The sequence below is a fragment of the Biomphalaria glabrata genome, chromosome 9 (assembly GCF_947242115.1).
Source record: "Biomphalaria glabrata chromosome 9, xgBioGlab47.1, whole genome shotgun sequence".
Classification (NCBI taxonomy): domain Eukaryota; kingdom Metazoa; phylum Mollusca; class Gastropoda; family Planorbidae; genus Biomphalaria; species Biomphalaria glabrata.
The window spans coordinates 26623471-26650109 of record NC_074719.1 but is presented as its reverse complement, the minus strand read 5'-3'; the positions used below and the strand labels follow the sequence as shown (position 1 = coordinate 26650109).

The 26639-nt window shown below is 32.0% G+C and overlaps 1 protein-coding gene across 2 annotated transcripts; it reads right to left on the bottom strand.

Annotated features, from left to right (window-relative positions):
- Positions 1-385: 385 nt before the first annotated feature.
- LOC106050957 (broad substrate specificity ATP-binding cassette transporter ABCG2-like) lies at positions 386-25270 on the bottom strand. 2 transcript variants are annotated; one of them, XM_013206051.2, is made up of 18 exons: positions 24916-25270; positions 17145-17416; positions 16810-16869; positions 15881-15995; positions 15080-15232; positions 14772-14929; positions 13977-14128; positions 11768-11890; positions 9797-9860; positions 8797-8902; positions 8436-8501; positions 8218-8303; positions 7795-7884; positions 6485-6609; positions 5501-5655; positions 5156-5245; positions 4460-4521; positions 386-4213 (listed from the first exon to the last, which is right to left on the bottom strand). In XM_013206051.2, the coding sequence occupies exons 2-18, from the start codon at positions 17321-17323 to the stop codon at positions 4063-4065; spliced, it is 1935 nt and encodes a 644-aa protein (XP_013061505.1). In that variant the 5' UTR covers positions 17324-17416; positions 24916-25270; the 3' UTR covers positions 386-4062. The 2 variants fall into 2 exon arrangements, with proteins under 2 accessions (XP_013061505.1, XP_055897828.1); XM_056041853.1 differs by lacking the exon at positions 24916-25270 and adding an exon at positions 21751-21930.
- Between the last annotated feature and the right edge of the window lie 1369 nt (positions 25271-26639).

Here is a 26639-nt window from a genome sequence, read left to right as displayed (position 1 = left end):
ACAAGATCTGCTCTCATTGTATTCTCATTTAGATGACAACTCGTTTCATTGAGGACCTTGTCTATCCAAGTTCTTGTACACCTCTCCACCTTGTTCATTCACTTCTCTATGTATCTACTGCACAAAGTTTGTGATGCTTTATTTATTGTTTTACTCCATTCTCTATAGAGAAAATGTTAACAATTTTATTACATTATTTTTTTTATAATGTTTCAATATTAATGCTTAGTTGATCTCCTCTTGCAGTTAGGAAAACAGAAAAAATTCTTTACTTTTGTCTTTCCTTGTTTACTATTTCAGCTTTAGTAGTTATTCTCTCCCTTAGAGATGAAACTTATTAGGGATCTTTACTTCTGTAGCAGGGGCCAACTTTTGTTTTCTAGTGTTATGGGTTTTTTTTTTTGCAAATTTACTTTGAATCTACGTAGAGATCTGCATATAATCATCAAGTTTTACAGTTTATATTTGTCTTTGCTGTGTGCTGTGAGATATATTTCATTGACATTAGCTTCTGCTGAACTTTCTTCACAAATATTGTTGTATCAAATCTCTATTTTTAAAATGTAATTTTCTCATATTTCATACCTGCATAGCTACAGATCGCAAATAAATGTTAAACACTATGATCTACAATTGTTTGACCAATTATTTGTTATAAATTTTTTTCACTGGGTATTGGCCATTATTTATTTTCCTTTTTTTTATTTTGCATATTATACATCTGTTTATGTTACCCACTAAACCTGTAGATAATTCTATCCAAGTGTCTTAAGCAATAAGTGAATCATACCATAGCCACATAAGTCCACTTACATTTACATCTGTATGAAATGCATGTGTGCCATACTCATTTTTTTGAATAGCTTTAAAAGCCATTGAAATATTTCTTCCACGGCTCATATTTCTTTTCAAACTACTTAATTAATGCTCTTTCGCTCATTTCGAGAAAAGAATATCTACCGTCCGTGTAGAAAAATCAAAGATCAAACTTTTCTTTCTCTTTTGTATGACAAACATATACATTGTGAACATAATGTATTTTTTCTTCTGCTTGATGGAATTCAAAATCTGTGGACCAAATATAAATATATATATATATATATATATGCATTAGAAACAAACAAAGAATCAACACTCCAATCCACAAACCAATGCAGAAAGAATCAATCTGTTCTGGCAGGACTATATAATCTTGTATAATATAATGTGGATATTTCAGGTGTGAAAGCCTTTAAATCATGACAATAACTTTATTTGCTTAAGCATCCTTAGCTTTATCAGTGGTAACTTTTAAACCCCATATAATGTATTCTTAGTATGATTAACCAAACTCTCCAACAAAACCACACTGAAATTTGGTGCTATGTGAGCATAAGTAAGATATACTTAGTTTTAATTAGGATCCACTTGTATCATATATAATTTTATAATAAATGAGATTATTTATAAAAAAAAAATAATGATTTTTAATTTTTTTTTTTATTTAGATGTTTAGTAATAGCACAGTAGTCTTGCCATATCATTTTTGTTTGTATATCATACAAAAGCCCAGCACACATTTGATAGACTGGTTTAGAAATATATTGATCAGTATCTTGTGACATGAAAATTGGAACATGAAATGAATGAAATTTAATGAGACACACTCAGCTATTGAAGATTTCAAAATATTATTAATATTATATAAAAAATAGAATATTATTTTGAACATAAGAAGTAGGCTAACTGTCTCAGATCCTTACAAAAAGAAATTTGGTTTTTTTTTTTCTTTTTTTACTGTGACACGTTTCAGGAGTGATTAAGCTTTTTGAATGAGCAGGAAGTTGAGACTCCAGATTTAGTGTAAAAAAAGGGTAAGGAAAATTAGAACTTAATTTGTAGAAAACAACCACATAGTCATAAAATCTTCCTAATTTTCAAACTCTAGTTTAATTCAATCTTTACTAGCCTATAATTAGATATATTCAATGTAGGCTAATTGTATTGTTATAAAAATGACTATTCACAAAAATTACAAGAAGTATAGGTCCATTTATTTTTTGAAATGAAAAAAGTAACAATAATATGGGAACATTACTTATAAAATAATTATTTTACATTAAAAGAAATTGCCAATCAGACTTACAAAGTCATTGAATAAAAAACAATGGACATAAGAATTTTGTTCAAAGACATAATAAGAACAATGTATAAAAATATTATGTTGCATTTTGTTAATTAACAAAAAAAACAACTCATTTTGGTTAGAAATATAACACAATCAATAAGAGAACATAAAATGTAGAACTGAATATTTGCAAAGCTCAGTTATTTGCTGCTATTTCAGAAAGAAGATTAAATTACTGTCACAATGTTAGTTAATAATTATGTGTCTCACAAACCAACAAACTTTGTATAAAAATATCTACATAAATATGTGATGCGCATTGACAAGATTTCTGCAGCATATGGCATGCAAATAAATGCCGAAAAAACTCAAATTATGACCAATAGCCATCAGGGTTTTAAAAGAGGCATCAGTATTGGAGGTGAAAAGCTAACTAGTGTTAACAGCTTCAAATACCTCGGAGCTATTGTCTCAGATGAGGGAACAAAACCCGAATTATTGGCTCGAATAGCACAGTCCACAGCAGCCCTTTCAAAACTTAAAATAATATGGAAAGATAAGGGCTTAGCCCTCGGCACCAAAATTAGACTGATGCGCTCTCTGGTCATGGCCACATTTTTATATGCTTGCGAGTCGTGGACGTTGAATGCAGAGCTTGAGAGGAGGATCCTAGCAATGGAATTGAGATGCTACAGAAGGATCCTAGGCATCACATTCAAAGACCGCATCACAAACCAAGAAATCAGAGACAGGGTTACTGTAGCGATCGGAGCTCATGACGACCTGCTTACTATTGTGAAAAAACGAAAGCTTAAAACCTTTGGCCACATTACAAGATCTACGGGGCTCGCAAAGACCTTTCTTCAGGGAACAGTGCCAGGAAAAAGAAGAAGAGGCAGACAGAAAAAGCGATGGGAGGACAACATTAAAGAATGGACAGGCCTGCCATTGAGAGAGGTTCTGATCAAGGCAAAAAAAAGGGAGGAATGGAGAAAGACGGTCGACAAATCTTGCCTGGTGCCCCAACGGTCCAACAGACTAAGGGATAGGTAAAGGTAAAGGTAAAACATAAATATACAAGCCAATTAGTTAACATCTCTAGTATGTGTGTGATAACAGCATACAAGTTGAAATTGAAAAAATTGCATATTTTATGTCTACTACTTAGATGAATTAATGTCAGCATTAAAAGTGTGAATTGAAACAACACTGATCTTAAAAAAAAAATAAAAATTCTTTTTTAAAAAAATATGGTATGGTATTAAACATTTTATTCAGATGAAATGAGGCTACTTTTGGTTTTAGTTTGAACAGTAAAAAAAATGAGCCAAACGCTACTGGCCAAATGTATATGTACTATCAATCTAATGTTGAAAATGTAACAAACAGTTAAAAAAGCACATTTATTTTTTACTAAAGTATAGTACACAACAATATTATATCGAATTTCAATGACTTTTAAAAGGGAAAGAACTATTGCTGAAATAAAGGCTTCATTATGATTTTATGACGATTCTGATCTATGTATGCAATAATGACAGATACCTACAGTCATGGACATAAGACAATGTAAACCTTTTATGTACAAAAAATTCTCATGTTGAAAGTTTTTAAGATTGATTAAAGATTCTTTTTTTTTTGCCATCTTGATAACAAAATGCAATATTATAGTATATTATTTACATTATTATTCATTAAAATAGGATTTGTATGAACAGGCCGTAGTACTAAAATATGGATAATAACAATCATCATACAATAATAGTCAAGTCAGAAATTTCAGTCTTGTCAGTCAAGGATAAAGTTATCACGAAGTCTTCTTATTTCTTTGTCAACTGAATGTCTTTAGAATGCAATATATAGAAAAAGTCTTCTATTTACATAGTTCTGTTATGCTATAAATATGAACCAACATGGGCATCACCTGAATAGAACATTTGCAGTCAGTTGGTCATTTACGTTGTTTTCTTCATAGTTCTCAAGCGAATGTAAGATAAAGTAAACAAAATGATTGCATATAAAATTAAAGCCAGATAGTTTTGCCAAAAGTCCCATTGAGTTTCAAACTTCATGTCTTGTTTGGCCAAATAAGAATTCCCAGTTTCACTGTCAAAGAAAAAAGAGAAAAAATATGAGGGTTTACAATAAAGAATTTTTGTCTATTAACTGTGAAGATTTGCCCATTTGAAAATTCAATGTATTATAGCATTTAAAAAAAAACTTCTGATATATTTGCTTTTAGTCAATTTTACTTTAAATTTCCTTTCTCACAATGTTTTATTAATTTAAAAAAAATCAATTACTTAAAAGAATAAACAAATAAAAGAACATTGGTTTCTAATGTCAACATACCAGATAGATGAGTTGCTACTGCTGCAAAACGTTCTGTCTTTGAACTCATTAGTGTAGAGAATCTGTGAAGTACAAACATATGGCACACATTCAGCTTGGAATCTACCATTGGTTTCTAGCTCACCATTCCTGCACACTAAATGATTACCATAAAACTACTGTGTAGGACTACAGAGATTGGTTGAATTCTTGCTGAGAAGAAATGCCTAGCTCTCTTGAGCTTTAATGGGTTGAGTTTGAGATAGAACTAGATAATAGTTTGAGATAGAACTAGATAATAGTTTGAGATAGAACTAGATAATAGTTTGAGATAGAACTAGATAATAGTTTGAGATAGAACTAGATAATAGTTTGAGATAGAACTAGATAATAGTTTGAGATAGAACTAGATAATAGTTTGAGATAGAACTAGATAATAGTTTGAGATAGAACTAGATAATAGTTTGAGATAGAACTAGATAATAGTTTGAGATAGAACTAGATAATAGTTTGAGATAGAACTAGATAATAGTTTGAGATAGAACTAGATAATAGTTTGAGATAGAACTAGATAATAGTTTGAGATAGAACTAGATAATAGTTTGAGATAGAACTAGATAATAGTTTGAGATAGAACTAGATAATAGTTTGAGATAGAACTAGATAATAGTTTGAGATAGAACTAGATAATAGTTTCAATGAAATAGAGAAACTCACTGATAAAGAATATTTGAACAGACTAAAGTACTGTGCCCAATGCAGCCATGGACCAATTGAATCAAAGTTGATGAGAAATCCTCCTAGAAGCTAAAAACATTTTAAAAAAAACATTAGCTGTTATTAAATGTTGAATCAAAATTGGTTTAATGCATGGGGTTTTGAATTTGATTTAGTTCTTTTAAATCTAGTTCCATGATAAATATTTGAATGACTAAAATATTGTTTGCACTTACATAAAACAGTCAAATAAAACTTATGCTGCAAACATTCTTTCTTTTTTTTTTTGTTGACTACACTGAATATGCTAAAAAGCTGAATGCATTTCAAAATAACATTGCTTACCATCATGAGAACATAGCACAGTGCTAATAAAAGCTGTGCTACTGCAAAGACTCTGACAATGGAACTAATAAGGAAACAAAGGCTGGCTGCAGAAACTGTTGTACAGAACAAGCAAAATGCAAATAGGAAAAAGTGATCAGCTCCAGGGTTCAAACCTGTTGGAATAAACCTTTCTGTTAGTATAATGTTAAATAGATAAATCTAACATGGAATCATAGTCTCTTTAAGCTTATTCCTTATCAAGTGTAAATGCAAGATGCAATCAACTCTTGCAACTTTTAGTATACAAAACCTAGATGCATGGCATTGTTTATTTCAAGATGAATTGTGTCTAGTTTCATAATTTTAATGTGAAATCAATAGAGCCAAACAATTGTTGTTTAAAAAGTAAAAGTGCTTGTATTGTATTGGGTGGATGTTGTAACTTATTACACACTTTTTTTCAAGGAACATTTTATAATTCAAAGGCTGGAAAAAAAAAGATTATTGTCATGTGATAAAATGTGTTAATGGGGGATACTAATGAGAAAAACATGAACTTTACATCATTTGTCCTATAGACTGCAAGGTCTGAAAGTGGGTGCTTTTTTCTCTCCAAATGACTGTGAAAGCTTCTTTTTGAGCTAAAATTATTTTCCCCCTTTCAGACCATGCAATCTATAGGTAAGAATCATCTGTTTCTGTGGCCCATGGTTAATGAGGATGTCATGTGACCAGCACAATGACCAACCGCCTTTATTTTTCCCCAATGAATATCAGGGACCCATTAGAGATGGGTGGACTCAGAGGTACCCTAAAAAAAGTCCTAAATTTAAAAATTCCAGTCTTTAACGGGATTCAAACTCTGGACCCCCAGTTCAGAAGCCAAGTGATTTACCACTCAGCCACTATCAATGACTGTCAGGTTGTAATGTTTTCTTAAGAGTTTTCTACTTTTGCACTTTTGAGAATTAACATTTTTTCTAGTGTCTACTAAGCACTTACCAACAGCAAAATAAACTATCACAGACAAAACAATAACTGGAACCATACGCAGGGGTATGATATCAAAGATAACTTTCACCAAAAAGTATACAGACACTCGATAGAAGCCACTAACATTCTCATGCCTATAGAGAAATTTAAATTTAAAAAATATGAAAAGAACATTTTAACCAAATTATGAAGATATTAACTATACACTTTATTTAAAAATTTAGCTAAGCAAGCATTATCATAAAACTCATATCTCATGAAATAAATTTAAATAAGGCATTTGCAATAGCCTGTTTCAGAGTTTCTAACAAAGAATATTTCAGATATGCTAGTGAGGTTTCTTTAAGGTAGTAAGGAAGTATTTATGCAGAAAAAAAATCATTGTAATCTTATCTTATATTTTCTTATCTTTTATGATACAGACGTTACTTCAAAAAAGAAGATGATTACGTCATACACATCATGTATTTAGTCATGCATTAATCCATGGGTTAGGGTGGTCATATTAAAAAAAAACAAAAAATGTTACCCTTTCAAACCTGGTGGTCTACAGGACAGATGATGTAAAGGTCATCTGTTTCTGTGGCCTACGGTTAACAAGGGGTGTCATGTGACCAGAACAACAACCAACCGCTTTTACTTTTCCCCAATGTAAGGTACCCATTAGAGCTGGGTAGACTCAGAGGCACCCAAAGATCCCAAAATTAAAAATCCAAGTCATCACCAGGATTCAAACCAGAGACCCCTGGTTCAGAAGCCAAATGCTTGACCACTCAGCTACTGTGCCTCCTGGTCATTTCACTTGCTATTAAATTTGTTTTTTTTCCAAACATTTAAGAATAGAATTACATTATAAGTATTCTTTTCTTCCAAATGTCATTAGAATATAAACTGGGTAGATACAATCATCTAGATAAAACAATAACTTGGCCAAGTTCAACTATAATTACTAAGAACAACTAGTCTAACATAATGGATATAATAGTAGGAAGTAATCTCTTTTTTTTCATTTTTGGAAGAATCTCTACAATTTATAAGAATCACTAAGATGTGAACAATCCCATTGCACTATTTCAAGAACTTGGTAGGTACTGAGATCTGAACATTTTTCTTCGTTTCACTTTCTGACAAATGTTGGCTGTCATATACATTGACTTTAACACTAATTGTAAGGTACTAAAAGCACTAATGATTTTAAGCCTAAAGATGTCACAATGAAAATGTTATCTCTACAGTATATGTTTCAAAAGAAAAGACTGGGTAGGAAGTTGAAATACTTAGTCTCTAGATCTAGTTGTATATAGAACAAAACATTTTACATGAATATTTTCCTTTCATTAATGAACACTTCCACAGCAGACATGTTGAAGAATAACTGATTCATGATTAAGAAAAATAATACACCAGATCTGGAAAAAAAGAATTTTACAATAGAAGACTAAAGTAATAATGTAGTTATAAAGTACACAATGACTATAAATAATTATGTACAGAAAATGTGTCTGTCAGTCACACTTTGCAAGAATATCGATTCATTCTTTTTTCAAATACATTAGATTTCAACAATGTATAAACATAATGCTCACTCATTAATTACAATTATTATTAGATGTACTAACGTTTATTATAACTCTTAGCAACCACATCTTGATGTAATTGAAAAATAGGCCTAAAATTTTTATGTAATTAATTTCTTTTTCTATGTAATGCAGCACTTTAATAAAAAGAACAAAATTTTTTACCTATCTTTAAAACCTTTGATTGGATCATCAGAGACCTGCCAATAAATAGCCCCAATGATCACAGAAAACACAATGGATGTGGCAACCTGTAAAGGACATCATTTAGTAAGACATTATACAACTTATTAAGATAGATATTAGAACACTACATGCTTTTTAATCAACTGCTTCAGAATAAAACCAGCTAGCAATTTAAGCACTGAAACAAAATCACTTACTGTTAAAATACTGGTCTGTGGATTTCTGATTAAATTGATTAAAGCTCTCCGTGCAACAACTACCATCTTGAAAAAAAAAAACATTGAAAATTAATTTTAGGTTATGGTCATATTACAATATTATTTGGTCATGTTACAATGTTATATTTGGTCATGTTACAATGTTATATTTGGTCATGTTACACTATAGTAGTGAGTACCTCAAAATAGAACATTTTTAATTATTCTTCAGCAAAAACAGCTTCATATTTTCACAAGTGAAATTTTATTAAAAAATAAAGTGAAATAGCATTCCTAAAAATGCTTTAAAATATGCATGTTGAACTGCTGTCTTCAAGAAAAGTATAAACATTTGGCCTACTTGGTTAAAAAATGATGTGGCATAGTTGACTGCCTCATGTCTTTCTCCTTTCAGTCCACCTCTAGCTTCAAATGTTGAATAAATTCCTTTAGCTTCTTCCTGAAGACTTGAAGTAAAATAGGAACATAAATTCAAGGTAATCAATAGACAAACTTGCTTACTTATAATGGACTAAACTCTTTCAGTGCAGTGTTACTCTCAGCGAGTAACTTGGTATTTATTTTTTTCACTATCTTAATAATTGTAACTTTTTATTTCTCTCTTATTTGTTTCCCAAATGTGAGAGTGATTGTTCTTTATTATGGTTGCACATTGGATACAGGATCATGATGCTTTTTATAAAAAAAATACAACATTGTGTTAGTGGTGCCTCTTTTTTTTTTAGTTTATTTCTTAGTGCATTTCTTCATCTTTTATGGCATTAGAAGTGAGAAAATGTGATTAATTTTTTATGGCTCTTCAATATTTATAGATTAAATGTATAATTAAAAGGCTAAATATTTCCATATGTCCATTTTTAAATCAATTTTTACATTTTTCCTTTTTCCACTCGCAGTTGAAGCTCAACAAAAATATGCCTTAAAAATTGAGTTAGTCCGTTTTCCTTTCAAATCAAATATGTTAGAGTATATAATAAAATCAGAAAGTTAGGTTAGTTTTAGTAACTGCCACCCTTGCATATTTTTGTTTGTCCTTAAAAGCTCCATTTTTTTGATTTAAACAATAAGCACTGAAATAATGAATGATGCATCTTTAGAGAAACAAGTTCATAGATTAGAATCCACTAGTTGATGAGGCCTAAGTTGATGTTTCAGCTGATTACATGCAATTAGAATTAGACTTTTGGCCCAAAACTTCATACCAAAGCCATTTGAAACAATTTTTGATCACTAATCCCATGTAGGTAAATATATAATCTAATTAGTAATAATAAGATCAGACAATAAATTTGCTATATTTTGACAGGTTTTATTTTTTGACGACCAATAGATTCGCTTACTTTTTGTTCCAGATTGAATTTCGAAAGCCTTCAACCAATTTGTCATGTTGGCTCTGAGCTGCATCTGTAAAAATAATAGAAACTTTATGAAGTGTACATTAACAAGTAAACTTCTTATATTGTTTTATTTACAAGCTAACTTTTAAAAGTTTCAGTAGCTATTTACATACTTAACAGTATTAATATAGTGCTTAGTTTTAGCAGGCATTTCCAAAACAAATCATTTTAACAAGTAATTGAACAAATATTTAATGTACAATAAGACTTTCTTTATAAATGGAAAACTATTATTGATTTGAATTCCAATCCAATAAGCTAAGACTAACACTTATTTAAGATCCAGATGAACTCAAAGTAAACATAAATCAGTATCAAACTGTTTACTCCTCTTTACTAAATACGTGTATCAAAAAGTATTTGTAGGCAATATATTGAATAGAAAAACATTAAGTCTAGAATGAAACATTTCTAAAGATTTTAGTACAAACAAAATATTTATTGACAATTTTGAATGAACAGAAGAATTCTTCACATACTGAAAATACCACAAATGTGCCACAAAAATAAAATTAATAAAAAAAATGAACACTTTAAATGTGATTTTTTTAAGGTTAGAATTCGCACAATATTTAATAAACAAAACTCATTAAAGTCATATATTTTTTTCAATTACATATTAATTTCACAATTAAACACATACTGAATATTATAAAAAGTTTTAATGTCTTTGTTGTAGACTATTATATTTCTTCTAATTTTATGATTTAGTCAAATAATGTGATTTACCCCTTAACAGACAAAAATAAAACATAAATGAAGAATTTAGTACCCAATTAAATTACACAATTTTGTTTTAGCAACATGTATTTCAGCAATGTAATATATTTAGGAAGTAATATACAACACATAGAAATAATAAATTGCTGACATTACATAAGTGTACTTTTTTGGCATGCAGTGTAGAGCACTGACCTATACAGAGTTTAGTGATACACAAAACTAAAACAAACATTAATATTATGAAGAACTCACCTGCAGCTAAACATGGCAAGTACCAGACAAGGAAACAAATAACTTTTAGTTCAATGTACCAGAATACAATGGACATCACAAATATCAAGCATTAGTTTAAAAAAAAAAAATTTTCTTATGCATTTTTAAAGTATATCATTCCTTTCCACTAATTTGTTTTAAATTTGACTAGTATTTGATTAGGTAGCACAGTATATTGTTATTGCTGTATAGAAATATTTTTAAAGTTATATTAAAGAAAACTTTTTTTTGTAAAATCCAAATTAATTATTTTAAAGGCAAGAGTAAAGAATTACAAGCAAACCTCCCATGAAGGAAACAATTGACTTTATGAGCTTAATTCTTAGACTTAATTATAGTAAAAGTAAAGTACGCAATTCAGACATTGCGATTTATATGACAGGTCATTTATTTCTATGGTTAATGGTAAATAATGGGTGTCATATGGTCAATACAATGACTAACCACCATTACTTATGTAAAGAGTTAGTGGACTTGGTGGGCATCTTAAAAATTCTGAAATTCAAAAGCCCAGCCTTCACCAAAACTTGAACCTAAGACCCTCTTGGTTTGGAAGCCGAGTGCTTTATCCCTCAGCCTCCATTTTACCTGACAACAACTAACTACCATCACAAATCTTTATATATAATTTATTTCTAACTAGATTATCTGAATTATATACTAGCGTAAATATAAAGATTAAAATATTTTTTTTAGTAGAATTATCAAATTATCAGCCACAGCATAAAAATTTTAATTCAAGCATCTTTTAAAGGCATTAGAGCATGCAACAAACTTTAGTGCATGACTAAAACTACAATAGTATCTCTCAATATATTTGTAGGTGGACTTGAATTTGTTAACACTGAATAGAAGCAAGCTTGCTGATCAAATCAAAGATATTCAGCATTAATCATATAAAAATATAATTTGACTTACTTTCAAAATCACTTTCAATTTCCTTTTCTAAACTGATAGCATTTCGACCAAAAGTTGTAGGATCTCCATTTATCACATCTAAGAAAAAGTCTGGTGGATTGTTGTGTTCTTGACAGACATAGCCTGCCAGAGACAGAGAAAATAATAGTTTTTTTTGGTAAACACAGCTCCAATAAAAGTTATGTTTTCTACATAGAATTTAGACAAACACAACAATAAATGCAAAGAGACAAATGTATATTTAAGAAAAAGTCTCTCAATTTAAATAGACCATAAGCAACAGCAAACAATGACATAAAATGATCACATTAAGTAAGGAGGTTAATGTAATGATTTCTGTGGCTAATTAAGTATTGATAGCACTATCTAGGTTAAGGTTATGATTTATATCTAAGGTTGCACTTTGTGATCTAGAATCTGCCCAGAAGGATACTATGTTTTTAAATATAAAATAAATTTCAAAGTTCTATAATGTATCTCTAGACCAACTATGCTATATAGAAAATTTAAAGAAACTAAGGCAGATAGAGTTTATAAAAAGTACATAAAAATTAAACACCTAACCCAAATAGTAAGCAGACAGCTGCAGAGTGAATACATAAACAATGTAATATCTAAAGATAACAACAAAAACCTATGGTCATACATTAAATCTAAGGAAATGGAAACAAGAGGCATAGCGCCATTAAAAGGAGAAGACAATTTAACACATAATGATAATGAAACTAAAAATGGTTGAGCTTGAATTTATATGTGGAGCTCAAATATATGAAAATGCAGCTTCAATGTCTGAAACCATAGAGGAGTAGACCTACAGGTAATTTATTAAGAACCAACAGAATAGCTATTTAATAGATCAATACAAAATTCACTCAATCTATGTGGTCAACATTAATTTTTCAGATATTAGCTTTTTGCTGAGCATTTTTTGATATGATTGAAATATTTTTTATGTTCAGAAATTATTGCCACTAGAAGCGCATCTTAAGATCTTTTATTTTACCTATCTTTACTTAATTTTTTTTGGGGGGGATAGATGTACAAGAAGGCCAAAGATACACAAGAGTAGGCCTATCTTAAAACTATTGACAATGTGGTGACTAATTAAGCCTTTTCTTTAACAAAGGCATAACATTTTAGAGCAAAGTGTTATAAAAAAAAGCCTCTTCTAAAAGAAAAAGCACTGTGATTCAGAAGAACAAAAAAAACAAAAACAAAATGTTAGGTGAGCAATCACAAGTAGCTGGACTTTCTATTTAAGAAGAGAAAAATAGGTTCATTCTTATGTGCATTGATCATTTTTTTACTCTGAGCTTCAACTCCTACTGGAAGCAATCATTGATGTAGCATATAAATATGGAGCAATCCAACCGAAAAATTCTTTAGTTCAACAACCAACAAACTATTGTAGATGTCAGTTTCAAAATATTGGTGTAGATGATAATTTTTCAAAAGGTGACATTCAAACAGAAAATACCATGACTGAGAATAGATCTAAAGTCAACAAAAATAATTCTTGAAGAAATAAAAGTTGACACTGCATAATTCAAATGCCACTAAGACCTTAAAAATATCTTTAAATCATTTAACAAAGCCTTCAACCAATTCTTACCATCTACTTATCTATGGCGTCTCATGTGAAAAAAGGATTTTTAAAATTAAAATTAGGAATTTTTTTTATACAAAGGAACAATTGACACTTTCACAAGGTGGAATTTTATAAAAAAATGAGATCGTTAAAGACATTTACTCTCATGAAGTTCATGATACGTTTTCAAGTTTGAAATCCAGAAAAAAAGTGTAATTTACTTATGGTTGTATTGTTGCAAAATTAAACTAATATTAATGACAATGTCTTCGATTCCAAAGATTAAGAATATTGCATGCAGAGTTACACATGACTACCTAAACCCAGTGAACTGTAGATAAATTATAATAAACAACTAAATTTTAAAATTTAATAAACACCCATTTTATAGTATTATTGTTTTGTTAATCAATCAAATAGCGTAGGTAATTATAAACTATATGTATTACAGCGCAACAATCCAACGAAAACAGAAAAATATTTTTTTAATGGGGGGTGTGGGGGGTGACATCCTGGGCTGACCACACCGGGTGACACCCACCCTAGTGACGCCACTGCTCCTTAAAAGAAATGATGATCTGGCCTGCAAGTTAAGTTCACATTGAAGGATATTAAACCTACCTTGAGAAGTAAAAAACTCTAAAGCTTCATGTGAGGGACCATGATAGACTGTGTGGCCTTGAGACAGTAACATGAGACTGTCAAAGAGTCTGTAGATAGAGTATCTGGGCTGATGAATTGAAAATATCACTGTTCTTCCATGCCTTGATAATCTGTGATACACATGATAAAAAAAAATCTGTTCATAGTCAAATGAAATTTAATTAATTTATAAATCATTATTTGTAAATTCAAGATGTATAAAAGAAGCAAATGTAGATCATTTGATGTGTATCTTTATTTATGGCATAAGATTTATAATTAATAAAAGAATGTGGCATATAAGAACCCTTAGTTCAAATCTACTTTTATTTATTTTTATTGCTTTTGTAAAGTGTATCTTCCATGCTTCTACAGATTGTTCAGTGCACTCTTGTGTGGGGAGGCTGGGAGAAAGTGTCCAAGCTGCCAATAGGTGCTCAAAAACAACTCATCAAAATCTAATCTGGAATTTAAAATGTCTAGACTACATCAGGATAGTAGCCAAGTGGTTTAGGTCACTCAGCCACACATAGTCCTTTATCAAATAGTGATCCTAAGTATAAAGAGTAGACTGAAATATTTATTTCTATAGATTTTGTATCTAGATGGACATAACTGTTTCAAGGAAGCAGATTGTAGGTCTAACGAGAGAGCATCTGATCTATACTGACCCTATTAAGTCTTTCAACAGCCAAAGAAATAAGACAAATCTATGTTAATGAGTTTAAAGTTTGACACAGGATTAAAAAAAAATTCTGTTTACTAAAGTCAAACCTTTTTAAAAACAAGAGGACTGTATTAGCTGTGTTTGCATCTAGACCAGTGGTTGGTTCATCTAAAAATAGAACTGGAGGGGAAATAATTAGTTCCATGCCAATATTGCATCGTTTCCTCTCTCCTCCTGATACTCCTCGAATAAATTCATTGCCAACCTGAATTATAATAGAAGAAAATAATGTGACTGAAAGTAATTTTATTTAAAAGTCATTACAATTTTGTGGAAAAAAAATAAAAAAAATAAACATTTGTTTAAATAGCATACAAATTGTAAAACTTCTAAAAGAGTTGCTACCCTTGCTTACCTTGGTGTCTGCACATCTTTCTAAGCCTAACTCTTTAATTACATTGTTTATTCTTTCTTTCCTCTCTGAGGCCTTTATTGATGATGGCAACCTTAGAGCAGCAGAGAAGGCAAAGTTTTCTCTCACTGAGAGTGTGCCCATAACTACGTCATCCTACACAGAAATGAAATAATAGTTGAATGTTGATCTATGGGAGTTTTAATTTTTTTACCTGGGTTGGGTCTAAAAAAAAATACAAACTAAAATTTTGAAGTAGAGGCCAATGAAAAATGGTTATAATTTGTAAGAAATGAAAATATTTTGCAATTAGTTAGTAAAACGCATAATGAGTTAAATATATATATGCTAGTTTACAATTTTGAAAATGTATTTTAATTTTGAAAAAAAAGTAGATCTACAATTCTTAAAGAATGAATAATAAACACTAAAATGACCTGTATTTAAGTGTGGTTAGAAGCTACAACAATGGTCATGATTAGAAGACAGTCCAAATGTAAACAGAATATAACAAGTGGTGCTGCCTTACACAGGGGAAAGTCTTTGCAAGAAAATTGAATTGATTTTTTTTGGATTCATTTTTGTTGTTGTTTTGTTTTGGAAGAGGGAGGAATTGAATTGCTGTACTTATATTGCAGATTTCTTCCTATTGCACTTTTCAAGTTTCTGTTACGCCCAAAATAAAATGTTTAAAAATATGCATCACTGTGTTCACTCTGCTAATTGAACAACAATCTTAATATGACTTACAAGATTCTATTATTCAAGTGTTCATTGCCTGTTTAATTATTGTAATGTTTTTACCTGAACCACATATCCCACCATGCATTTGAAGTTTTTAGGTACAGGTTTCCCATCTAGCAGAAGTTGACCTGAAACTCCTGCTGGATCCTTTCTGCCAGCTAGTACATCTAGAAACCTGGTTTGAAAAAAAAACAACAACAAAAAAATGTAATGTTGGAGAAAAAGTTTATTTCCTTCATTTATTTTGTTGCTTTTAGACAAGACAGTAGACAACTTGGACCAGGGATAGACAAGACAGTAGACAACTTGGACCAGGGACAGACAAGACAGTAGACAACTTGGACCAGGGACAGACAAGACAGTAGACAACTTGGACCAGGGATAGACAAGACAGTAGACAACTTGGACCAAGGACAGACAAGACAGTAGACAACTTGGACCAGGGACAGACAAGACAGTAGACAACTTGAACCAGGGACAGACAAGACAGTAGACCACTTGGACCAGAGACAGACAAGACAGTAGACAACTTGGACCAGGGACAGACAAGACAGTAGACAACTTGGACCAGGGACAGACAAGACAGTAGACAACTTGAACCAGGGACAGACAAGACAGTAGACAACTTGAACCAAGGACAGACAAGACAGTAGTCAACTTGGACCAGGGACAGACAAGAAAATGTGTTCTAAATGGACTGACAAGTCAACTATATAAATGGACTAGATGGAGAATTGCAAAGTGGATCACGGTCAAATATATAAGAGCAATTTCTTTTGATCTAAACTTTAACCTGGCAATAATATGGGGTCAAATGTTGCCATAATAAAACCTGAAATTTAAATCTTTAAATAAATTTATATTTATAGATCAATTCAACATAATGTGGGTATTTTCTATTCTTTCAATGTTCAAAAAAAGACAAACATTATACAAAGCCAACAGTGTATTCATGAAAATATTGAGGTATTAAAAAATGTTTTACTTACGAAGACTTCCCTGAGCCTGTTGGTCCAAGAATGGCTGTCATGCCTTGTTTAAATATACCACTACAGAACACATAATAGGAGAAAGCAGTCAATTGAAATGCTATTTTAAAGCTATTAAAAACAATTGAACCTACTTATCGTAAAAGAAATAGTCATTAAACAATCAATAGATCTCGATCAGAATATCTATTTCTCTATTGAGTATGTAAATGTGACATCACTACATTGGTCTGCTAAACATCTATTTCTCTATTGACTATGTAAATGTGACCTCACTACATTGGTCTACTCAACATCTATTTCTCTATTGACTATGTAAACGGGACACTACTCACGTGACATTAAAAAGTATTTGTTTGTCTTTAGTTCTACAGCACGACTTAGCCTCTTGGACGGTGTAGTTGATGTCATGCGCCGAGAGGACAGAGCCTTTCGGTGCTTCAGAGTGCGCCCGGCCATTGGCAAAGGACGTCTCCACATCTATTGTGGCAATGGTCATCTGGTGACCATTCATTTTGGACGGAGAGTACGGATGGACCGACAGTCTGAAAGTTTAAGTTGAACACACTCCTGGATCAAGACGTACTCTTCAGATTTCGACTTGTAACTGTTGGAGAAATGAAACATTTGGATTGTTGAACTCATGAAGCATTGACTAGTCAGGATCTTAGTATTGTAACTTGGATCTAGAATGTAATTATACGTTAATCGATTTTATATTAATTATTACATTAAATGTTATTTCAAAGATTTTTGAAGATCAGAGGTAGGAAGGAAGTAAAAATTACAACGCGCTGAAAGAAACATTTGAAAACACACACAAAATATTACTGATTAGTGTAATTAGATTTCTGACTTGTATTACATTTCATTTTTTCCAAAAGAATACATTTCAGCTTTTCAATAGTTTTTTTTCAAGTCTTTTCTATCCTAAAGTGACAGACCGACGACAAATGACAATAGCGCGTCTTTTATGTGAACAAAATTATTTGTAACTTTATAACTGTATTTTTATCGCTGATTTTATTATACGAGTCTAGAATATATAGAAATATAAATCATTTTAAACTTTTTACTTCAAAAACAGATGTTGACTCGGTTGTCTATATACTTATTGTAATAACATGTATGACAATTTTATCGCTAGATGTGCATTTGAAAATTTCAAGACAATTTTAACGCTAAATAAGTATTTGCACTAATTGACAATTAAATCATTTGTAAATAAATATTGTACTATTATCTATTATTTATATTATCTGAAATACTTTTTTATATATTTATTTTTCTAATTAGTGTTGAAATTTAATTTGAACTGTTTACATTTCAAACAATTCGTGTACATGATGTGTAATTGTCTCAACATGCACCACTGAGAGAGTTGACAAGTTTACACCAAATATAAAGTGTCTTTATTTTGTATGTGAGCAGGGCCAACCCTAGGCAAAGGCAAACTATGCAGCTGCCTAGAGCCTCCAATTGGTGTAGAAAGAAAAATAGCGAAACTTGGATCAAGTCTGAAACATAGCGAAACAATATTGGCTCTAGGTGTGGTAGACTAGCTCTACCTTTTTTTTACAATAAATCAACTCATGGTTTATTAAGGAACGTTTAGATTGACTTGTTAGACTGCCCATTTCAGACGACCTTTTGGTGAAAATGTCGTGACTTTATTTAGAATCTAGTGCATCAATAGGCAAACAAAGAGCAGATATCTTTAGTCGAAGTGGTCAACGAATAGACTAATTCAGGAACAAGTCTTGAACACGGTTACGGAAGATGCGGGTTCAGGCGATGTAGAGGAAAGTCAGCATATCGGCTTCGATTGGAAAGATCTAGGCTTATGGTCATCTTCAATTAGCAATTAAGAACTTGTTGAAAATGTGCTTTTATTAAATTGCGTGATTTTTTTTTCGTTGTTTATTTAAAATTTTCATTTGATGACACAAAATTCATTTCGCCTAGGGGTATCCAATTAACTAAGTCCGGCCTACGTTTGCAGATAGTCCCTCCTTTAAAACAATTCATGTTAAGTTTGATGTCATGTGACCACTTCGCCTCTAACAGCCAGAGACAAAGAAGTACAACACTTGATGAACTTCTAGTGTGTTGTGGGAATACTTACAAGCAATGATTATTACAACAGCTCTCACTTGATGAACTTCTAGTGTGTTGTGGGAATACTTACAAGCAATGATTATTACAACAGCTCTCACTTGATTCACTTCTAGTGTGTTGTGGGAATACTTACAAGCAATGATTATTACAACAGCTCTCACTTGATTCACTTCTAGTGTGTTGTGGGAATACTTACAAGCAATGATTATTACAACAGCTCTCACTTGATTCACTTCTAGTGTGTTGTGGGAATACTTACAAGCAATGATTATTACAACAGCTCTCACTTGATTTACTTCTAGTGTGTTGTGGGAATACTTACAAGCAATGATTATTACAACAGCTCTCACTTGATTTACTTCTAGTGTGTTGTGGGAATACTTACAAGCAATGATTATTACAACAGCTCTCACTTGATTTACTTCTATTGTGTTGTGGGAATACTTACAAGCAATGATTATTACAACAGCTCTCACTTGATTTACTTCTAGTGTGTTGTGGGAATACTTACAAGCAATGATTATTACAACAGCTCTCACTTGATTCACTTCTAGTGTGTTGTGGGAATACTTACAAGCAATGATTATTACAACAGCTCTCACTTGATTCACTTCTAGTGTGTTGTGGGAATACTTACAAGCAATGATTATTACAACAGCTCTCACTTGATTCACTTCTAGTGTGTTGTGGGAATACTTACAAGCAATGATTATTACAACAGCTCTCACTTGATTCACTTCTAGTGTGTTGTGGGAATACTTACAAGCAATGATTATTACAACAGCTCTCACTTGATTCACTTCTAGTGTGTTGTGGGAATACTTACAAGCAATGATTATTACAACAGCTCTCACTTGATTCACTTCTAGTGTGTTGTGGGAATACTTACAAGCAATGATTATTACAACAGCTCTCACTTGATTTACTTCTAGTGTGTTGTGGGAATACTTACAAGCAATGATTATTACAACAGCTCTCACTTGATTTACTTCTAGTGTGTTGTGGGAATACTTACAAGCAATGATTATTACAACAGCTCTCACTTGATTTACTTCTAGTGTGTTGTGGGAATACTTACAAGCAATGATTATTACAACAGCTCTCACTTGATTCACTTCTATTGTGTTGTGGGAATACTTACAAGCAATGATTATTACAACAGCTCTCACTTGATTCACTTCTATTGTGTTGTGGGAATACTTACAAGCAATGATTATTAAAAACAGCTCTCACTTGATTTACTTCTAGTGTGTTGTGGGAATACTTACAAGCAATGATTATTACAGCAGCTCTCACTTGATTTACTTTTAGTGTGTTGTGGGAATACTTACAAGCAATGATTATTACAACAGCTCTCACTTGATTTACTTCTAGTGTGTTGTGGGAATACTTACAAGCAATGATTATTACAACAGCTCTCACTTGATTTACTTCTAGTGTGTTGTGGGAATACTTACAAGCAATGATTATTACAACAGCTCTCACTTGATTCACTTCTAGTGTGTTGTGGGAATACTTACAAGCAATGATTATTACAACAGCTCTCACTTGATTAACTTCTAGTGTGTTGTGGGAATACTTACAAGCAATGATTATTACAAATAGCTATCATATGTTATGGGGATTTCCGTATTAATCATTAACAATTTATTAAAAGCCTTTTTATTTAGCATGTGCATGTGTGTGGTTTTCTCTTAAAATATAAATTTAAATAGCTTGTCGTTATTTTGCCAATATTCTTAAGTTTTAAATGGAATTTTACAAACAATTGTAGAAACAAGCAAAGTTTTTTAAAAATCTTATTTTTGTTTTAAACAAAGCTTAAACAAGGGAAAGAACAGCTAAAACATCAAGGCCGTATATCATAAGACTACAGGAATAAGCTCCCTTTTTCTATATTACTCTTACTTAATTAATTACCACTAATATCATGAGTGATTTGTTAATTTTTTATTGATTCATGTTTTATCATCGAATATGAATAATAGTGCAAAATTTTAATTTCACCTGACAATGGTAAGTAAAAACAAAACGAGTTAATAAAAAAGGGAATAACGTTATATATATTGTCACCATGATTGGCACATCTCTTAAAATGTAACATTTATTCCCCTCATTCGATACAAGACAATATAATTAATTACCAATAATTGTTGTTGTTTTTTAAACCTAACATTCATTAGTTATTAAGAGAAAAATAATCGCTCTATAAAATGTATTTAGGAGGATTTGTCTTATTGTTTAAAGTATTTTTCATATTTGCTCATTAAATATTCTTTTTTTTTTTCTAAATAAAATATGTTTATTACAGAATGTTGAGTTTTTTGAAGACATCAACATAGCTCCTGGCGCCAAACCGGCCGTTGCCCAAACGTCGCGTACATGAGATGGATACTGAAATATATATATAGTATGACCACCCAACCAAAGAAAGACAGAGGGCGCTAGCGGATATTACTATCCTTTAAGTGCGGACTTAATGACAGGCTACATCCAGGGCCGGATTTGGAGGTCTGAAGGAACTGGAGCAGCTAAAGAACGGAGGCTCCTAATTATTTTCGGAAAGAAACACAAATTGTTGTTGCCTTCAAGTGTTAAACAAAAAAAAGTATTGCCAACAAACAAAAATATTTCAACATCGAATGTAGTCGTTTTTAAAGTCAAACAATATTTAAAAACTAAATTACCGCGATCACAAATGGAAATTTGCGAGCTTTATTGTCTATTGTCTTGAGTCCCCGGGGCATTAACCAATCTCCCTCCCCTAAATCCGGCCCTGGATATATCTAACAAAACAAGAATTCAAGTAAAAGTATATTCTACTTAATGAGTAGAGTCATTGTATTTCCTGGTATGTTTCCTGCTACAGTTTAACGTGTGACTCCAAGAATATTTTTTGTTCCCGAAAATCTTTTGAATTCTCTACAAACTAATCTCAAGAAATGTTCCCTAAACAATCAGTAAATTTGATCTGTAGTGAGGTGAAATGGATGGACGCGATGTCAACGTTCAACACAGGCTCTGCGAGATGTGATAGCTATGAATGTACACATCTAGCTTTCACATGTGTGTGTGTGTGTACAAAGTTACCAAGATTCGTTAACACTGAGAGCAATTAAAAGTCAAAATAGTAGAGGTGAATAGTGGTAAGAGATAACACATCATCAGACAAGAAAAAAGACATCTTGACCTGATCTGTAACCTACTAAATCGTAAGAGATAACATTTGTTTTTGAAATTTTGTCTTGGAATGATTCGAGAAAGTAGAACCTTTGTTTTAGGAAGTTAGAGACCATATCTCAAGCAGGCCATTTCTGTTGGGCTCTTGTTAGTTGTTTAATTATAAGACAACGAAAAACATTTAAAATACTTCTAAAAAAAAACAAAGCTTATAGTATGTGTAATTGTAGCAATAAGTTTAGATTAGTCATGTAATATATGTATGATTGATTTAGACATATAAATCTGTATGATAGAAATATTTTTATCAATTTTTGTTTAGCTTTTTACTTTCTCAATACGCTCTGATCCTGTCACTTGCCTGGACTAGTTGTGAAAAGGGGAGGGGGGGGTATCTTGGGGAGTGTTTACATGATCGTTTTTGAAATGCATAAAAAATATTCACTCAGGGCTCAGGAAACCTCAAGGGACTAATCCAACTTACACCACCATATATGTCAAGTAAGATTTCTTTCTCTTGCTCAAGATATCAAACAAAAAATTAATTACCAATAGTTAATTACCTAATTGGTTAATTTTTTAAATTGATTTTTGTGTTGTCGGGTAATAGAAATAATTGTGTAAAATTTCACCTCAATTCGAGATAGATTGTGGGAGAAATAACGTGTACAAACCTTTTACCAGACAGACAGACAGACAGAGGGGGTTGATATATAATCAATTCAAATAGAGAACAGCAACTATATCTAAAAGTGGCACAGCGCCATCTGTCAACAAGAGAACTAGGCCAAGGCAGTAAAGGTCAGCAACTTGTCCAGAAAACGATTGTAACTTTAGTCAATCTTACGTAAGACTAGAACTTTTTTTTAAAAGTTATTTCAATGCAGAAGTGGCGTTGGAGGGTCGGCAAACGAGGGGCGCCTGGAGGAACCTTGCACTGCAGCTCGAGCGCTTCTTTTGTAGTTTTTCCTTAATAATAAACTGTGTTCAACTAGACAGTACTTCTAGCTGATCCTTGAAATCTTTCTTTAGGGTCAACCTTTTCTTCTTGATTTTGACCTCTTCCATGTTTCTAGTCTCAGTTACCTATATAATTCATGTAAAACTAAGAAGATATCTGAAGCCAGACCCCGCCTTATTGGTCTCCAGTCTTCACCTCATATTCGAAAGCCTCTTCTGTTACAAGGCGTGTGTCAGGGATTCAAATAAATAAATCCAGTAAATCAACCAAACCAAGTTTCTTATCTGTCCATAGACTATATATATAGTATATGATCTGTCTTATCTATCAGCGAAGGAAAACAAACCAAAAAGTTGAATCAAACTCATGAGGAAGAAAACAAATCGAAACGAAATTCCAGTCATTTTTTCCCATGTTGAGAAGTAGTTTGCAATAGCTGAACCACTTCTTTAAAAGAAGCCAAGAACACAATGACTTCGGACTTGTTAGTATATTTTTTTTTAAAGTACAAGAAATAATATTTAGGTAATCAAAAGTTCTAGAGAGCTTTTTTTTTTTTCTATTCTTAGGAAATTGCCAGGGTGTCGGCTAAATACACTATTAAAGAGACCCTCGTAGCTTTAAAATTGAGAACTGGGGTCTAAAATTGAGTTTACTAAAAAAAAATGTACTTTTTTTTGGACAGGCTATTTCTCTGGTATTTTGGATTAAACAGGCAAAAAAAGGGTGGATACAGGAAAGGCTGGTTGGACAAAGTAATTAAAGTATCGTCCTATCTCTCGATTCACCACTGCGGGTAGTATGTGGATGCCCATATTTAGAAAGCCTCAAGTGTTAGTTACTATTAATAGTGAATAGTTGTAAAAGTGGTGTATTTTTATGAAAAAACTGCTTGCATAAGTGATTTAAAAAATTAGATTTTTCGCTTTCAGAAAAAAAAAATGTAGCCGTTGCATCAGATCTTTGAATGGTCTAAAATGACTCTAAAATATTATGATGTCGGATTTTCATTATCTTTTCTAGTTTACGGAACGCACGGACGGACAAACATTCCACACAAAACTTTTAGGGGGCCGCTAAAAACAACTTCTGTTATTGTCGATGAAGAATTTGCTTTACCAGTTACTCATTTGATAAGCGAAATTCTTAACATGAGTTAACAGGACAAAAGGAGGACAAAGCCTTAAAATATAGGGGTTAAAACTTGAAAGACTAAGCTAACAATGTATTTGATCAAACAGTTGTCAACAATCTTTTAATATTACTAATGTGAGGCGAAAAAAAAAGCAACTACAGACAGTACAGGTCTTTTAAACATTCTTGAAGGTTTGCGCTTGGATGTAATAATCTTCAATTCTAAAGGAACATTTGAAATATGTAAAACATACAAGAGTTATATAGATCTAGATTTTTTTTTAGATATTTATAGTGTCACCAGCAATGATTTTATATTGTACACTAGTAAACTTTAAATAAATCACACAAATAAAGATTAATGTTTAATCAAATATAATTGACTCCGAAAAAAAAATAGCAGTCATGTAGGCTTGTTTAAATACAGCATTTAATCGAAGATCAAAGGTGAAGAAGATATTAACACCTGGTCTAGATGTAAGACGAACATTTTAAAAATCTTAGCTAATTTTACCATCGACCCATTAACAAAACAAACATTTCAAAATGCTATTCCATTCACATTGTAACATCCGCGTCACCAAATACATATCTAAATGACTTTTTAAAAAAGAAGCACTCAAACACATTGTTTTATTTATAAATATAGGATTTAGATCTATTGATCGAGCTATAATAAATGGGTGTCTCTTAGTAATACTGGTAACACTCACCGGTTCTTCTGAAATCAAACATTGAAGTTAATGAATTGCCGAGTCACTTACTCCAGGAAAAAAGCAGCGCACCAAGACCCAAGAAATAAATCTTATATAAATGACTTTGGTTATACAACCGTTTCATAAGCTTTGCCAATAATCCAATGGGAGACCAGAAAGATTGTTACATTTAGCGGCCCACTTCCTTTCTGGGTGAAATCGATCTCAAGCAAGTTTCTATGGTGTACCTTGCGCACGCGTGCACTAGTTGCCTGACGAACTATTGACTTGAGCCAGGGGTACTTCGGTATAAGGCCTACTTTTTGTAGAATCTATGACCAGTTTAGCTTTTATAAAATCGCTGTTGAAATGCTTTGATTTTGTTCTTTTACTCACAAAACAGGGATAGGGAGAAAAAAAAATAACACACTGTGTTTTGGTTGTGACACACTAAACAGTTCAACAGATTTTTTAAAAAACGCTTTCTCATTGGTTCCAACAAGTGAACAAGAGGCCATCACGGATGAGTGATTTTGTTGTGCTCTTTGTCCCATGGCACGCTTGGCATGTAACCTAGCCAGCCTGATGTTTTATATTGACCCTCGTCTGCTATTTGTCCGTTAACTGTATTAAAAGACTGGCGTTTTAGAAGACAAAAATAGTTCGCTTAGCATAAGAATATCATATAGATGCGCAGAAATATTTTTATTTGACATTTGTTGTAGATATTTGAAAGCGTATAATGCTTCGAAGCGGGAAAAAAAGATGTATCTAAAACTACTTTTGATAATTGATGTGTTAGTTCTGAACTTCATCGAAATGAATTTTAATTTGTCATCCACTTTTGGTCTCTACACCCCAGAGCATCTGTTTACACTTCATAGGCGAACATCCAAAATCTATTGAGTAATATTTATTGATAAGTTTATAGAAAATCTATTCTTTTAGTATTATGCTAGAAACGAACGAGTATTCATTCTCTGGCACTGCCAGGGTCGAGTTTCGCAATATTTTATAGAAGATAAGCCTTGGTATTTAGGGTTACAAAGAATAAACAGGTCATAAATAGGCTAAACTTTCGTTCATTGAAAATGATAGATCTAAGGACACTAAAAACACAGATATTGTGTTGTGTGACAGTTGTGTCAGGGGTTGTGTTATGTCACGTTCCAGTTAATGATAAATGATATCTGTCAGTAGCATTTAAAGTCCCGAGAAACGATCTTTTCCCTTTTTACAAAGCTTAAATCAACTCACTCTGTCTGTCTATCTGTCTGTCTGGTAAAAAGTTTATAAACGTTATTTCTCCGGCACCCAATCTCGGATCAAGCAGACATTTTGCACAATAATTTCTTTTACCTGACAACACAATAATCAATAAAAAGAAAAAAAAACAATTAGTTAATTAACGATTGGTAATTAATTATTTTGTTTGGTGTATCGAACAAGGGAAAAACCTTTAACTTGACCGAAGTGGTGGAATAACCTGAATTAGTACCCTTTATAGGTCGTCGTTTTAAATTGAATCAAACAATACAATCTTCTCTAGTCACAGGTACCTCACTAGCAGAGTGGTTAGCACCTCGGCCCGAGCAGACGTAAGCCACGAGTTCGACTTCAGGTTATTCCTCAAATTTTTAATTTTCGTTTTGTAAATGCCGGTAAAAACCAATTGAGGTCGAATCCACCCTGATATCCCTTTCATCCTCCCCCCCCCCCTCCATTTTGCCAACTGGTCCAGA

Bases quoted from the DNA above. Each gene is read 5' to 3' on its own strand.
- LOC106050957 (XM_013206051.2), bottom strand. From the start codon at position 17,323: ATGAATGGTCACCAGATGACCATTGCCACAATAGATGTGGAGACGTCC. The intron at 16,870-17,144 runs GTGAGTAGTGTC...TGTGTTCTGTAG, and splicing joins CAAATACTTTTTAATGTCAC to TGGTATATTTAAACAAGGCA. The intron at 7,885-8,217 runs GTAAAAAATTTT...CTTTTTTTCCAG, and splicing joins ATCAAAGGTTTTAAAGATAG to ATCTGGTGTATTATTTTTCT.